Genomic DNA, 17,580 nt, shown 5'->3' with positions numbered 1-17,580 from the left:
GACATGACTAATCCACTGCAGTTTTTGTTTGCGCACACTTGACAATGGTTCTTCGTAGGGTCCAATGTGCCCTCTGAGGGTTATGAGCACCATTTTGTTTGTTACATGGGCTGTGTAGCTGATGCCATGAAGTTTCCTGTAACATAACTTCTCTATAGCCTGTATTTTCTTTTCCGGCTTTGCTGTGAGAGTCCATGTCTCGCAAGCATAGAGAAAGATGGAAGTAACAGTCTCATCCTTGATTTCAACTATGTTCTTGTACCTCCAGGGTTTAAGTCTGGCAAGTGTGGCTTTGGTTTAAAGTATCCTGGCCATGATTTCTGGTTTTGACAACTCTTCCTATATGACAGCTCCAAGATATTTACATTTTGTGACACGGACCTTTATATATATATATATATATATATATATATATATATATATATATATATATATATATATATATATATATATATATATATATATATATATATACACACATATATGGGGAGATTTTCCAAATTAAATATTTAGTTTGATGTTTGTGGTGATACCTTGGAGGTTGTCGGTCATTACTTTTTTTATTTTCTGTGCTGATTTCCATCCCATACTGGGTTGATTCTTTGTACAGGCGATTAACCAGATCTCATAGTTCCTGTTTTTCTCCTACTAGTCTAGCAATAACATCAGCAAAGCGTAGGTTAGTGATGTTCTGCCCCCCAATGCTGTACCCTTATGTTGGTCCAGAGCCAGGCCAAATTCCCTTTGGGACATCTCTTAAATATGATAGTTCCATCTGAAACTTCACAAGATATGTTTTCTCATTGTTTCACACCATATTCAGGCCTTCGCTTGTCAAAATATCGATTTCGGAAATTGTCTCTATATATAAGGCACTCAGCTGTATATGTCATAGAAGCAGAAGCATGCTTCACGTGAGTCTCTCCGCCCTGCAACGACCGAGCCAGTTGATGTCAGGTGCAGGGAATGCGAACAATGTCGTTTGTTTTGGCCCGCTAAATTAGCTCATCGCCAAATGATTAAAACAAATAGGAGTAAGACGCAAAGGTCAGCGCTGAGATGGGGAGGGAGAATTCTGGGGGCCAACAAAAGGAGAATGCAGCGGTTTGAAGGAGCTGAGGCGATGACGGACGGGACATTTTAATAGTCTTGTCAAGGAAATAGTTTCCAGTGGGATTTTGGAGCGTTTCGGTGGCACCCTCTGCCAAGTGGTTAGTGGCAAAAGTGCCTCGGTGTGTATTTACACTCGACCGCTTGTGCCAACGTTGAGTGATGACTCTGCAATAAATTTCATAAAGTTTTATCGTTTTAATCACGTGCTCATATCAGATGAGAAAGGACGAAGTGGGCGTAAAAGTGGTAAAAAGCTCATCAAGTAAAATTCAGTTTACCCGTGATTTGTTCTATAAAATTCAACAATACAACTAGGAATCTCCAAATATTACAAACTGTCTCTTACAGTAAAGACACTTATCATGTCAAGGTTTTTATTTGCCAATTAGAAAAGACATGCTACCAATATAAAACACATTTATTTGATGTATTTATTCACTGAATGTGCTATTTATTTAAATGGCTTAAAATGCTACAAATTTGAAGGCAAAAAATGTTAGAAACATTTAAACAAGTATATGGGCCCATAACAATTTACAGATGTCATTTTTTGTATTCTGTAGATTACTGATACTTTTTTGAACTTCAACATCAACAAAAAGTTGTTTTACGTGTTCGGGGGCATGACAAGTTACGTCTCTAAGATGCTTGCCTGCTGATGGTCGACGTCATAAAATGCTCATCTGCCATTTGTTTGCGTACAAGCATCATAAAAATGCCAATGTGCTATTGGATGAACACCCTCCCACAATGCTCCCTTTCTCTATCTTTGTTCTGTTCAAAATCTCGTGAACAAAATTGAATTTATTTAGCTATGGGTCTTGTAAAGATGCTTAATGGCTTAAGAATATGACAACAGTGGAAAAGAAGCTTGAAATTATAAAGAAATATGAAGTAGGCACACTCATCTTTTCTGATTGTTAAAAATTTCGTAAAAAATCAAGGGGCCCATCTCTAGTGAGCTATTTTTGGAACCGATCCGCAGGCTACCCATGTGTTCTTTGGCAGCTACCACATTTTCCTGTTTTCACAGTTTTGGAAAATGTAGGTAATCTAGAGACTCTACAGTAAAATGAATGGCAAGCACAATATCAAATTTCCCAGTAATAGAACAAAACAGTGTTAGGAACCCTTTGATAAAACGACCAAAAATGCTGTTGAACTCAGAATATGTGAAAAGAAGGCAAAGAAACATTTTTTTTCTTTTTCTAACCTCCTGTTCCATTAGTGGTGACCGTAGACGGGCTGCCAAGGTTGTTCTTGTCCAGCTTTGGGCCGCTGGAATCACCGCCACCCATGCGATTATGAGGACTGGCTAGGTCCTGCATTTCCATAGACCTGAAGATAGGAACACATTTCAGTAAACTTTTTTTGTCATGTACCATATTTTCTGGACTATAAGGTGCACCTAAAACCTGACTGAAAACAGAAATTTGACAGTCCTACTTATAATCTGATAGTCTTCTATACCGGAAAATACAGTACATACATTTGGAAGTGCATGATTACAATTAAATGATACTGCATGCGGTAACTGACTGCCCACGTGGTTAGAAAATAATTCTTGCTAAAAGGAAACAAGAGAGAAGCGCAGAACTTGGACAGCTGCTCAGACGCCAACTTTCAAACTCTCATTGCAAATCCTCTTTTGTTGTTGCTTCGGATAATAATTGTCATTATGTATGAAACATATTGTGATCATTTGAATGGAGATTTCCGTTTATGGTAACGTTTTGTACAGAATTACGTACTCTTGTTTGAATTGGTGATAGCGTGTCTTAGTTTAGCTTTTAATATATTTGTATAGTTAGCAAACTAACGGGCTTTTTCGTACTTGGGTTTTAGTTTAATGGCGACCCTTATAAGGGTAATAATTGAGGCCATTGTCCGAATAAACAGCAACTGAGAAAATAATTCTGGTTATTCGGGACGTCATCCACAAGCTGTCTAGCTGGCGAAAAAGGTAATATAATATAACGAGAGAATCTTCCCCACAATGAATTTATTAAAAACGAATTGGCCCGTCCCTGACCCTCCAAAAGTGTCAAAATGAACCCCAAATATGTTAGGGTCTGGTACGCCACCTTCCACCAGAGAACACCAACCGGGTTTGGAACTGGGCACATGGTGTCCAATTACCACACACCAGTCCTTAATTATCGTAATTATTTTGACCAGGTAGGTTGGGTCATTTCATTTCCACAGTCATTACTACCTCTGATTTGATTTTAGCTTCCTGTTTACTAGTTTGGACATTTTGTTAGTTGTTTGCGCCCACTTGTTTATGTTTGTTACTTCGTTCATTGCATTTCCAGGGGGCCACGTCAGTTTATTTTTTTTCCTGGTTTCTTTTAAGGGCATTTTGGTTGTAGTTTGGTGCCCACTTGTTTGTTACTTTGTTCATTGCATTCCCCATTTAGTTTTTTGTTTCTGGTTTGGACATTGTTAGGTTTGATTTTGGTTGGACATGTCATTTGTTTTTTGACCCGTGTTTGTTTGTTACTTTATTAGTGGTTATGTTATTGAATACCATCCTCTTTTTGAACACTCTTGCCTCAGTTCCTGCTTTCCTCCCATATGTCTCCACCCGTAAAACGTAACAAAATAACTTTAAAAGACATCTTCTTGATCAACAAAAACACATTCAAATAGCAATCAAACATTCAATAAATAAAATAAATATAACGTAAAATAAAAATGACAATATTAATAAAAAACATGGGAGTTTATTATGAGCACTGCAACTAATGTGTGAGTGATGCAGAGGATTGCATACCTGTCAATTTCTATGTTTTTCACCTATTTCATACGTTTTTTTGATGATTTCAAATAAAAATTGTTATACGGTAAAATAAAAGGAAAAGGTAATAAAAAACCCCAACCGATCTTGTTGTAGATTGCTAATATAGTATTCTCGTGGTGTTCCACATTGTCTCTCTTGATGTTAGTAGATTTCACGTTGTGTTTGAAAGGTTGTTAGTGCTTAATAAGGATTTGCAATCATTAATAAAGGAAGAAATTGGAGAAGGTGGACCAGTATGATATTGAGAGACTGTTGATACGTAATCACTTATTGTACACTTGAAGTTACAAATAATGTTACTACAACTTTAAATGAACGTATACACATTATTTTTTTAGGCTTGTAGTAGTTTGCATGTGCAAACTGAATGAGCTGATTCTGACGGTAAGTGGTTCCTATTAGTAGCCTGTGGGACTGCTCGTGATCTGTATTCTCCTTTATATAGTGAGCAATTTTGTTGCAAAAACACCATATACAAAAATTCTCGCGTTTAAAGGTGCCTGAATAAAGAGGTACCACTGTACTTTTTTTTCTTAGATGGAGGTTTGCTATATCGACACATCGGATACCCATAGAGAAGAGGAGGAGTACAAATACGAAACACTTGCCGATGACTTTCGTGTAATACAGTGCCGCAGAACCCGCAACCACACGTGTGCCCGAGCGGAATGTTGACTCAAGTGTGTGTAGTGGCTTTGTACGGCCGGCTGCCCGTGTGCATGTAGTGACTCACGTCGCCCGCAGGCAGGCTGCTTGAACTTTTTTGCGGTACATCAAAGCTCAACGAGACGGTAAAGATGGAGGGAAAAAAAAAATCAAACAACTGCGCACGTGTAGGAAGGCAGGCCCGACCCTGCTCGGCCCGGCTGGCAAAGCCGCAAGTCAGACTGACAGCTTTAAACATTTCACTCGCACCACAGCAGACTTGGCACATGTTCCGCAAAGTTAAACATTCCAATTCGGCTTTCAGTCACTAAATTCACTTTTTTTTATTTTTATGATGGTATCTAAGTGCATGGGTCAAAATGACTCTTTTACATACTCAGCTCTCTTTTAAGACTGGCCTTTCAAAAACTATTTTTACATTAGAACGATGATGCATTACTTAATGTTTACGCATGCGGACGTGGAAAATGTACCGCAAGGATTAGTGTCAAAAGAGCTAGTGCGCATGCCAGCATAGCCACGGCACACAAGAGTAAAGTGGCAAATTATCAAAGATGGCTTACGCCGTTCGAAGTGTCCTTAAAAAGTTGAAGTTACACATTTTCATGGTGTTAACAATGCCCAACTGAGTTCAAAGAGCCCTTACGCTTTATTTTCTACTGCACCTATCTGATTTTATCTTAGTTTTAGAAGAGCTGTTATTTAGGTTAGAGGAATGGGGGCTGGGGGTGGCATCATGCTCGTCCCCACTGTTTCTTTTTTTATAAATTTCCGATTGGCAGCATAGCATGAAAATGGTGAGAGTAAGAAAAGGACTGCTTCAAGTAGAGCCCAAAAGCCAGCCCAAACCTCAAGAAAGATTAAAAAAGAACTCATAACTCAAAAAGGTTGCCCACCCCTGTTATATTTAGTTTGGTAAAACCAGAGGTGGGTAGAGTAGCCACAATTGTTACTCAAGTAAAAGTGTTACTTTAGAATATTAGAACTCAAGTAAAAGTAAAAATTACTCATCCAAATATTTAAGTAAGTAAAAGTTAAAAAAAGTACTTTATTACTCTAGTACTGAGTAACTGTATCAACGTTTTAACAATGATTCAAACAGCTCATCAAATTTTCAAAGTCCATCCAATCAAGAATACATTAAAGTAATTTAAAAAAAAGATTAAAATACTCAAGGTGAATTCAAACACTTAAATAAACAATACAATTATAACAGAAAAAATTAAAGAAACAAATTAAGCACAAGTAGCACATTTAAAGCCCGAGTCCTTTTTTAACAGGCTCTGCAGGCAGGACAACAAGCTAGCCCAGGGGTTGCCAGGCCAAAATTTTGAAAAAGCCATAAAACTAACATAAAAACATAAACCATAAAACTAACACAAAAAGCCAAAAAACGGCAAATAAATTAAAAGCCTTGTGATGAACGCAACACAAGCTGTATGTATCAATATTAGCCTATTGTCAAAATGATTAAGATGGATGCAGAACATTCTGTAGAGAATTACAAAACTACTCTGTTGTATGATACCGCCACAAGTTTATTAATGAACTACGGAATGTTTAATTGTTTTGATAAAATTAAAGAAACGCAAATAAGAAATCCAATTTTTGATGTCATTTTATTTTAAAGATTGGAAAAAAACAACAAGGCAGCACAGCGGTTAGTGAGTGTGCGGCACAGTTCTGAGGCCATGAGATCAAACCTTCCTGTGTGGAGTTTGCATGTTCTTCCCGTGCTTGCGTGGGTTTGCTCCAGGACCTCCGGTTTACTCCCACATTCCAAAGACATGCATTTTAGGTGGATTGGCCGGTCTGAATTGTCCCTAGGTGTAAATGCGCGAGCGAGTTGTCTTTCCCTGTGTGCCCTGCGATTGGCTGGCCACCAGTTTAGGGTGTCCCTTGCCCACTGCCCAAAGATAGCTGGGATGGTCTACAGCACCCCCTGCGACCCTACTGAGGATAAGCGGTGCAGATAATGGATGGAAAAAACAACAACAAAAGGTGCATAATGTGCCCCTTATGTGGCCAACAAAAAGAGTGCAATAAAACTTAAAAAATAAAATAGCAACGTTTTGAAAAGGTATAGTAAATAAAATCACATTTATACAGCTTAAGTTTGATTTTTGTGCAGTTATTTTTCTCTCTTATTATTAGTTATTTTACTTTTGGGCTTTTTTTACACGTTCATGTTTCGTACGGAAGATTACGCTAACACGAACGTACTATTAGCCTGGGTTAGCTTCATGTTTACTTTCGTGGTAAACATTTAGAGTGTTGGAACGGATTAAAACAATTTTACATTACTTTTAATGGGAAAAAAGGACTTCGGTGATCGTACAAATCGGTTTTCATACAAAGAAATGGAATGGATTATGGTCGAGAACCGAGGTTCCACTGTACTTAGAAACGAGTTCAACGTAGGCTAATGTAGCGGAGTAAGAGTACTGTTTCTTCTCAATAAATCTACTCAAGTAAAAGTAAAATGATAGTGATTTATGAATACTCCCAGAAGTACAAAATGTTGCAAGTTACTTAAGTAAATGTTACTCAATGTGACAAAACAATAATTCACAGAAGTATATTCTTTGTCTTTGGTCAAGAAAGACTATTAGTATGGTTAACAGTAGAATTAACACAAACAGAAAATGTTTGACTAAATAATTTTGTCATTTGCAGAAAATACCAACCCCAAAAATGAATATCTTTTTCATTTGTTTCTGTAAGATTCATGATGAAACCATATTTTCCCATCGTGTTCTGTGTTAGTTACCTGCTGTCGGAAGGGTCTGGAACATGAGAGTTACTGTCAGATTTCTTCACCTGCAAATAACATAGTAGGAATAATCAGTTACACGCATACATTTTAACTTACATAGGTTTTTTTCCAATTTGATGCCACTTTAGAATCCAGTTTATACAATGTACTAAAGAATCACTATTCAATGGTGCCCTTAAGGGGTTGGGTCTAGTGAGAGGTGGTAAAAAAGGGTTTGCTAATTATGATTCCTGGAGTACAACTGCTCCCTGCTGGTGGTTTTATTTTGTGTTAACATATTATTCTCATTGGCCCGTTTCACAACATGATTCTGGTAGTTATACGTGTACAATACACATTTTTTTACCTTAAAAATAACTAAAAGTTATGGTGCATGTTCTACACAAGGTTTTATATACCAGCTAAATAAATTAAATTAGTATTACCGTATTTGTGCAAGGATTGATTCGTCGAAAAATATCGCTGAACACAATCACAATACAATTGATGACACGTAAATCAAACCCAGATCACGGCGGTGAGAGCACAGAATTGTAATCACTAGACCGCCAGTGATACAGTGCATCCGGAAAGTATTCACAGCGCTTCACTTTTTCCACATTTTGTTATGTTACAGCCTCATTCCAAATTGTATTAATTTAATCTCTTATCTCAAAATTCTACACAAAATACTCCATTATGACAGTGTGAAAACGTTTTTTTTTTTTTACTTTTTTTGAATTTATTAAAAATAGAAAACTAAGAAATTACATTTACATAGGTATTCACAGCCTTTGCTTAATACTTTGTTGATCCACCTTTGGCAGCAAATTCAGCCTCGAGTCTTTTTGAATATGATCCCACAAGTTTAGCACACCAATCTTTAGGCAGTTTTGCCCATTCCTCTTTGCAATAAGTCTCAAGCTCAATCAGGTTGGATGGGAGACGTTTGTGCACAGCCATTTTCAGATCTCTCCAGAGATGTTCGATCGGATTCAAGTCTGGACTCTGGCTGGGCCACTCCAGGACATTCACGGAGTGGTTCTGAAGCCAATCTTTTGAGATCTTTGCTCTGTGCTTTGGGTCGTTGTCCTGCTGAAAAATGAACCTTCGCCCCAGCCTGAGGTCAAGAGTGCTCTGGAGCAGGTTTTCATCCAGGATATCTCAATATATTGTTGCATTCATTTTTCCTTCTATCCTGACTAGTCTGCCAGTTCCTGCTGCTGAAAAACATCCCCACAGCATGACGCTGCCACCACCATGCTTCACTGTAGGGATGGTATTGGCCTGTTGATGAGCGGTGCCTGGTTTCCTCCAAACATGGCGCCTGGCATTCACACCAAAGAGTTCAATCTTTGTCTCATCAGACCAGAGAATTTTGTTTCTCATGGTCTGAGAGTCCTCAAGTGCTTTTTGGCAAATTCCAGACGGGCTTCCATGTTCCTTTTACTAAGGAGTGGCTTTCGTCTGGCCACTCTACCATACAGGCCTGATTGGTGGATTGCTGCAGAGATGGTTGTCCTTCTGGAAGGCTCTCCTCTCTCCACAGAGGAACGCTGGAGCTCTGACAGAGTGACCATCGGGTTCTTGGTCACCTCCCTGACTAAGGCCCTTCTTCCCCGATCGCTCAGTTTAGAGGGCCGGCCAGCTCTAGGAAGAGTCCTGGTGGTTCCAAATGTCTTCCATTTACGAATAATGGAGGCCAATGTGCTCAATGGGACCTTCAAAGCAGCAGAAAATTTTCTGTATCCTTCCCCAGATTTGTGCCTCAAGACAATCCTGTCTCGCAGGTCTACAGACAGTTCTTTTGACTTCATGCTTGGTGTTTGTGCTCTGACATGCACACTCAACTGTGGGACCTTATATAGACAGTTGTGTGCCTTTTCAAATCATGTCCAATCAACTGAATTTACTGCAGGTGGACTCCAACTTAACCTGTAGAAAGATCTCAAGGATGATCAGTGGAAAAAAGATGTACCTGAGCTCAATTTTGAGCTTCATGGCAAAGGCTGTGAATACTTATGTATATGGGATTTCTTAGTTTTCTATTTTTAATAAATTCAAAAAAAGTAAAAAAAAAAACTTTTTCACATTGTCATAATGGAGTAGAATTTTGAGATAAGAGATTAAATTAATACAATTTGGAATGAGGCTGTAACATAACAAAATGTGGAAAAAGGGAAGCGCTGTGAATACTTTCCGGATGCACTGTACAAATAACGTATGAAAAGGCATTATATTTTATCTCTTTATCACACTATGTGTTCACTGTACCTAAGACGAATGTTGAGAGAATTGAGAAAACAGTAAGTTGTCCTACAATATATAAATGAATGAAAAAATGCATGACGAGGGATCTGATGATGAATCTGACTTTGGAGGACATTAAATAAATACATTGTAATGTACAATTTATGTTGGCATTGTGTTCATAATTACTGTTGTCAAAAAATGATTTTAATTATAGCCTCACCTATTCGACAACGTTTGTCAACTACAATAGCACAATAGCGCGTTATAGACAATAGCGCATTATACTCAAACAATTATATTTCAATCCAATGGCGGCATACACAAAGGCCAATCAGAACACAAACCAGATAACAGTTATTCTTCGTCAATCGTCCAAAATGGTGTTAAGTGGCTTCTAAGTTTGGACATTAACTTTCCTCTGTCAATCCTTGACCTTGAACCGCACCCTCCTTGAGCTGCTTAAACTCCTCTTTAAAGGGTTGAAAGGTCACAGCGAGGTCATGGAAGGTCACGGGGAGTAGACATCTAGCTTTTACTTTTACATAATTAGATTTGATGTTTTCTCATGTCGGTCAGCATATTGTATTCTTAATCAAACTTAAAAATATATATATAACCAAGCATTAAAGGGCACATCCGCTGTTGGCTAGCCACAGCGGATCTCTTAAAATTCCTCCCTTCTATTTGGAACAGGAACTAATTAGGACAGTAAATGGAGGGAGGAGCCCCAGCCAATGTGTACCAGCTGCCTTCTAATCATTATGTCAACACGCCGCCAAGGTGTATAGGCCACGCGTGCTGGACACACACGTGGAGAAACACACGTATGTACTAATATATACATACACTCATATATGGGAAGCATGTGATAATAAGTCCAATCATACCGATTTCGTGCAAAATTCTATCTGAAATTTGACGAGATCCACAATACTTTTAACATTTCTACAATAATTACACACTTTTTAAAAAATATGTGTTTTCAATAACCTTTTATTGACAAAAGGATATTTACAACAGGGCTGGACAATAAATGAAATTGATTGATTACTCTAATGATTAGTTAAATAGTGAATCATTGTCATGATTGCGGATTGGAACATTTTCTAAATCAAAAAAACTATTTTAGGGGTTGAGTTTAAATTTCCCAAAGCTGGTCTTAATCATTAAATAACTAAGGAGGCGCCTCGGCGGCCAGTTTGTTAGCGCATAGCTCCAGGTCAAGGGCTCAATTCCAGCTACCGGCCTCCTCGTGATGAGTTTGCATATTCTCTGTGTGGGTTTCCTACAGACACTCTGGTTTCCTCCCACAAAACATGAATGGCAGGTTAATTTCCAAATTTTCCCTAGGTGTGATTGAGCATGTGGGTTACCCTTCTCTATGTCCCCTGCAACTGGCTGGCAACCAGTTGAGGGTGTCCCCTGTCCATTGCCCAGAACCCTAGTGAAGATAAGTGGTACAGAAAATGTATGTATGTATGTTAATAACTAATAAATTGTAGCATTTAAAAGGATATTGTGAAAAACTTTATTCATAAAAAAAAAAAAAAATACTGATTTGAATATTTAGTAAAAATACATGAAACATCATGCAGTATACATAAAATAACTGTCCGCCGTCTTGGTGCTATGGTTACCCCATAAAAAAAAAAACTTTTAAAAGGCAGGGCAAAAAAATGAAAAGAAAATCAATCGGAAATCGTAATCGTGCCGACTGGCTGAAAAAAACAAAACAAAAAAAACCAAACAAAAAAAAACAACGAGGTTTTATTTCTTGTCCACAATTGAGAATTAATGGCCTGTGCTTTCATTTCTAGAAGCTACAGTATGTTAACCATAATCTGAAGCACTCATTTATTAACGCCTCGCTATTTATTAGACCCCAAAAAGTGCTCTATTTGACAAAAATGGATGTTAAATGTCTCTTCTGTCTTTGACATCCCCTTGTCTATGTGTCTGTAAGAGTCTATGTGGGTTATTATTCGGGTGACATGTTTCTGATTAGATGTTCCACGCAGAGATCCCAAAAGAAGCGGCACTTAACTTTTTAAGACAGGCGACGGGGAGCGAGGGGCGCCCTCGCATGGATCACTTTACGGGCACTTTCATGTCGCGTTTCACGCTTTGCTGAAATTTAACAAGGCTGTCAGTCACGCCGTCGGCCGTGAGAAAGCCTGCTTGCACAAACGCACACACATCGAAAATCCTGGACGTTTCTGTCTCGACACGATCCACGACGACACGGGCGCACTTTGATCCCCGGCCAAGCTTATCGTTCATTGTGCGCAACTGCTTTAGTATCGGTGACAACTTCTCTCAGACATCCGCTCTTCGATTTTATTCTATATACAGACCATGGAAACGTGGGCCTTGGCAAAGAGTGAGTAATTCTTTAATCATTTAAAGCTTTTTAGTGTGGTCATAGACAATCGCATTCTCGATCCTAAAGGGGCCCTCTAAGGCTTTGTTCCTCATGTTAGGCTATATGAGGATGCCAAAAATCTCAAATGGACTCTCTTCCCATTGTTAACTACAACCACAGTAATACACATTGTTAAAAGTAATGCCTCTACGATTGCGAACCGTATTTGGTACCTTTAAAAATGGACACCTTGCAACTAGAGAGGGCGTAAGGATAAAACCATGATGCTTCGCTATGTCAGTCGGTGAAGACAAATTTACAACGATGACGACATGTCCATACACACAAATTATACACCGTATATTCCCCATTAAAAGGTGCACCTAAAAACCTCAAATTGGCCAGAAATTTCATAGTGTGCCTTATATACCACAGAATACAGTGGATGAGACAGGAAATTGATACAGCAATTATAGGTATGCGTCACAACATGAGGTTTTACGGTATAGTACCATATCTGTGCAATAATTGCTCAATTGATAAACAAAATCAGAGAGTCAGATTCGAACACGGATCGCGGCGATCAGTGCGTCAATGCTCTACCAATACACAGTGGTAAAGTGAATCTATGGAAAAACATTTAATATGATCTCATTATCACACTTTTTTTACCCACGGTGCCAGAAACACTGATTTGCATAGTGGATTTTGTCTCTCCACTTCTTCATCCATGAATGTTAGAGAACGGAGAAAATTAAAGTATTTGAACAAAATACTATACGAGCTCTTTTACGTACGTATAAATATTGAAACGCACTGTTATAGACGGACAGGTGAAGCATTAGTGTAAGGGCAGAAAATTGAAATTAATTGAACTGATCAGTTTTTTTTTTTGTAAAACAAACCAAGCTACGTAACAAATCTTTTACCAGAAGTTGCCAGCTAGTTTCATAGTTCATAAATGTTATATGTCAACATGGCATTACACCCTTTCAAACAAAACACAAATTAATGCGACCCAACTAAATTTTCTACTAAAAAACAAACTGTTTTTGAACCGTCTTTTAATGGATGGCTGTTAGTCAGTTTGCTTGCTGCTAGCCTTCATTAATTTAGAATAAGAACGTCACACACTGTTTTTCTGGATATCATTTAAGAACTGTATTTAATATAAAATCATGCAATAAATAGTTTAACATAGCCAAATGGTTTGTAACACTTTTTCACATGGTTAGGTGTTTACCGGCTAACTCGAAGCTATGAGGAATGTACTATTAGCACATATATTGTGTCAAAGGGGAACATTAAAAAAAAATTGTTTTTGTTTTTTGGATGGTATGTTTTCAGAAAGCTTTATCATTTCATATTTACTGCATAGGTCACAAATATCAAACTCAAGACCCGTGGGCCAAATGTGGCCGCCATGTCATTTTATGTGGCCTGCGAGAGCTTAAAATGTCTGAGCATCTAAAATATGTCAAACGAATGCTTTGAACAAAAAAACTACATTTCCCACAATGCCTGTTGGCTATCCACAAAGTAACAGCCCAGCACCAATACACAGCAGTGTTCCTATATCAAAGTCTTCGAGTAGAATTGAAACATAAATTATCACAAAAATGTCCAAAAGGAGTTTGTTATTTTGATATATCTAGTTTAGAAGATATGAAATATGTGTAGCGAGGTTTTTACAATGAATCTGTTCGTAACTTGAATAATTAAATAATTAAGTTATTTTTTCTTTTACATTCTAGATTACATCAGGCCCTTTGAGGACAGTCATTAAGCAGATGTGGCCCCAAGTTAAACAGCGTTTGACACCCTTGGCATTGGTTGATATAAAGTCAAGAATAAGAGAAATTTTAATTTAAGAGCTGCATAATTCAAACTAATGAATTATTCCTGTGGTGTTCATATACGACAAAACGTCTGGGTTTATTGAAAGATGCTAAATAAATGTCAAGTTTTTTTTGAATGTCAAAAAAATGATCAAAACAAAATTTGAGTCAATTGTCATTAAAAAAGATGTAAGTCTTTGTAGAGTCAGACGTGCTAACTCATGAGCCTAAGAAAGACATAAAGGGATGTACGGTACCGGAAAACCCCAAATAATTAATGGATTGTTTTTTTTTTGTTTTTATCAATTTTTAACTATCCTTTGCCTCATCTTCTTTTCAATGGCCACCAAGCCTGAAGGAGCCATCTGTGTCACCTGAGCCGCTCTGGACAAAATAACAAAAAAAAAAAAGATTGGACCTCTGACCTGGATGGCCGGGTGAATGCCCATGAACACAGCGTGCCTGATGCTGCGTAACTTCCCTCAGGGGAAGGAACAACTACAAAAAACAACTCATGGTAATTAGTGCTAAATTAATAAGTAGCATTTGTTTAGGGTAATGACCCACAATTAGTGCTGCTGTTGAATGGTGTGTATGCGGGAGAAAAGCACTCTTCTGTTTTAGCAATTTAGTCAAATATGTGCATTTTATGAATAAAACAGGATTTCCATTTTTTTTTGTGTTTGCATTAATTTTGATAATCAACAGAAAAATTGACCACAATTTACGACTCTAAACTCCAGAAGTCATGCAGCATATAAATGTTTATTCATTTGGAGAATCAACCTGACTTGGTTCATATATATATATATATATATATATATATATATATATATATATATATATATAAACAAATTTTGTTGCTGCTAATTGTTATTGCACTACTATTACAACTCAGGTCCGTCTCCAAGCACTACCTTGTAAATAATTAGCCCTATATATCCTGACATTCTTTATCTTATTTTTCTCTTAAGTCTTTATTATGGGAAAGAGGCAATTCTGATCACATTGCAAACAATATTCACTATGTTGTTATTAATGACAATTAAGACAATTCAATTAAATATGCTAAAAGCTTTTTACTTTATGTTTTCTTACAAAAGGCACCGAATACCTGCACATTGGGAAGTCAATACCAATAGCCTTTCAAAATATCAATTTTTAAACCCTTTGTGCAAATTCAAAGTAATTATTCCAATCTGCATAAACTTAAAGCTCCTTCGGAGATGTTGACTGATACACAGCAAAACAAATAGACAGTCGTTAGGAGCTATCCTTACGTTTTTTTTATTTTATTTTACATGTTTATCCTGGAGACCCTTGTATAATCATTTTGCAAACAACATTCACATTGTTATCCATGACAATAAAGACTATTCTATTCCATCTGGTCCGATTCTACTCTATTCTATTCTATCTTGCTGGATAGATAATTAATTATTCGATCTGAATCTCCTGAGAGCAGGCTCCAAAAATATGTTATAAAAATCAAACTTTAAGAATGATAACAGCGCTTAAAAAAAAAAGAAATTACTCCACAAGCCGGTGTCTTACCTCAAGAGATCAGTTAAATCACTTGGCAGTTATGCACTTCTGCACATAACCCAGCAGTGTCATTCACCGGCCTTTTTTACACAGCCCTGATACATAAAACACTGGGTCCAATTAAAATTGCGATAATAGTCCCACAAGTGCCACACTGGTTTGTGTCTGGTTATGTGCTACAAACAGGCATTAATCCCCCCTTCTTTCATCTTGATTTGGTCGTTTTTCTTCAAAAGTCCTTCAAAATTTCAGAAAGCCTTCAATAAAAAGTAAAGCGAGAGCGTTAAAAGACGCTTTGGGGACTTCTCGTCCTGCCGGGCAATGCATCCATGCACAGCTGCTGTCTTCTGAACCCAACTAATGGGCAGCGTTTCGCTCACCATTCCTATTCCCTCCCCCCTTCTTCTCCACCTCCTTTTCCTTCCCTTGCTCCTCCTCACTCGCTCTATCACCTGTCACTCTCTACACATTTTAGTAAATCAACATTCTAGTTTAGAGGTGGGTAAAACTTTTTGGATAGTGGGTCGCATTTGGGGTAAAAATAATTGGCAAAGGGGCGGGCCTAGGAGGGGAAAAATTATAGATTGATTGATTTGATACAGATTCGAATACATGAGGAAAAAAGACCTATCCGATTTATCTCATATGAATAAAGATACTTGCAGACATCTACATCTGCACGTTATGTTTCATTTTATATTTGTTGATAAATAGAACATTTCAACACTAAAAAAATGGAGCAAATAAATATATTACGTCTCTTTTGAATGGATAGTGTGTAATATTTGACCAGTACGATGCTGTTGTATAGTGCAGTGTGGGCACATGAAAGATACAGCCTGCGGGCCAGATCAGATCCAGTAAATTATTTAATTGGACCAGCCATACATTTTTGAGTGTGTCAGTAAAATAAGCGAGTCTCTAGATAACTTATATCAAAAGTTAGGATTCTTTTGAAATAAATAAAAATTAAATGCTCGCTCTGGTTGCTAAAGGGCAGTGCTGAGTTTATATAGCATGGTGAGTTTGTTCAGGTGTAAAACTGTAGTCAAACGACTGTTAGAAATAAACACAATAAAGCCAAACATGAATAATTTATTTTTTCCCATTTTGTTTTTTAATGAATGTTTTGTGTTTATTAAAGATGCCTTACCATTCATGATTATAATATGTAGGGCAGGTTACTATTTTGGCTAAATGATAAAGTATAATACTGAAAAACAAAGCTAAAAAGTTTGGAGTTAACATTCTTTTACTGATTCGGCTTTCCAAGCATCAGAAAGTCTGGAACCCGCCCCAGAGCCAAACAGAGGTTTAAATTCCTGTTGTAGTGCAACAAAAAATAAGTGCTACAAAGCACAAGAATAATACAAAGTAGGAAGACTAAGTGACCAAAACACACCATTTTTATTTTCATCTTTTTACAAGTTTTTTGGGGTGTCCCCTTTGTAAAAAAGGCAGACAATCATGTCAGCTCCCTCCAGGTAACCTCATGTTATGCAAAATAAATTCAACTTTCCAATGAGTAATTTACAAAATGCATGGTTATATGACAGTTCATGTATTTTTTCTTATTATCCAGATGAAATGTATTTTTTAAGGAATTTAATTTTTTCCACCAATAGGAGGCGCTAAATAGTACAGACGCTGAAGAGCTACAGGAGTTCGGCAACTTCCTCCTCCGTGGTAGAAGGTGGCTGAAAAAAAAGGATCAACCTTTTTCTCAACCGCATCAAGCTTTCTTATTCCACTTTCATTTCAAAAGAAACAGCTCGCCTCTTTTTTTACACTTTACACCAACCATAATGAACGGATGCACGAGATGTTAAACAATAATAATGTCAAAGTTCTTAGCACGCTGGAGATAAGGTATAGTATGTTTACACACGAACTAGGAAGAGGAAGCCGTATTTCTTATTCGGGGAGGATGATGGGTCACACGCCGGTAGCGGCAAAAAGAAGCATGACTGTACTGTCCTGTACTCGAAAAAATGTGCACAATACAGAATCTAACTTACAGAAATGTTCAAGTATTTTCCAACATCCCGAAAAAATTGTTCCTATCTACCGTTTTTCGTAACTCGAATTTTCGTAAGTAGGGGAGCGTCTGTAAACAATGTTATATTAAAGCCCATGTGTGTATTATTTGACCACTAAATGGCAGTGTTGTCCAACGTAATAATATGACAAACAAACATGGCAGCGACTTAAGTAGGGTTTTCACTTATGTAAAATAAATACCAGT

The 17,580-nt window shown here is 37.5% G+C and overlaps 1 protein-coding gene across 5 annotated transcripts in view; it reads right to left on the bottom strand.

Annotated features, from left to right (window-relative positions):
• Nucleotides 1–17,580, bottom strand: part of eya4 (EYA transcriptional coactivator and phosphatase 4) — an 81,912-nt gene that overhangs the window by 26,107 nt on the left and 38,225 nt on the right. For 4 of the 5 annotated variants that reach the window (XR_015848246.1, XM_088324768.1, XM_088324767.1 and 1 more), the window contains exons 3-4: nucleotides 7,353–7,402; nucleotides 2,327–2,451 (exon numbers count right to left, since the gene is read on the bottom strand). Coding sequence is in view for 4 of the 5 variants with exons in the window: in XM_088324768.1 (XP_088180894.1) it covers nucleotides 2,327–2,451; nucleotides 7,353–7,402 (175 nt within the window). In the remaining variant the exon portion in view is untranslated. Of the gene's footprint in view, nucleotides 1–2,326; nucleotides 2,452–7,352; nucleotides 7,403–15,344; nucleotides 15,678–17,580 lie in introns of those variants that run through there. The other variant, XM_088324770.1, reaches the window with a different exon arrangement.

The sequence above is a fragment of the Urocampus carinirostris genome, chromosome 20 (assembly GCF_059441175.1).
Source record: "Urocampus carinirostris isolate Australia breed hairy pipefish chromosome 20, RoL_Ucar_1.0, whole genome shotgun sequence".
Classification (NCBI taxonomy): domain Eukaryota; kingdom Metazoa; phylum Chordata; class Actinopteri; order Syngnathiformes; family Syngnathidae; genus Urocampus; species Urocampus carinirostris.
Note: the sequence above shows the minus strand (reverse complement) of the source record. Positions and strands in the feature narration are given on the sequence as shown.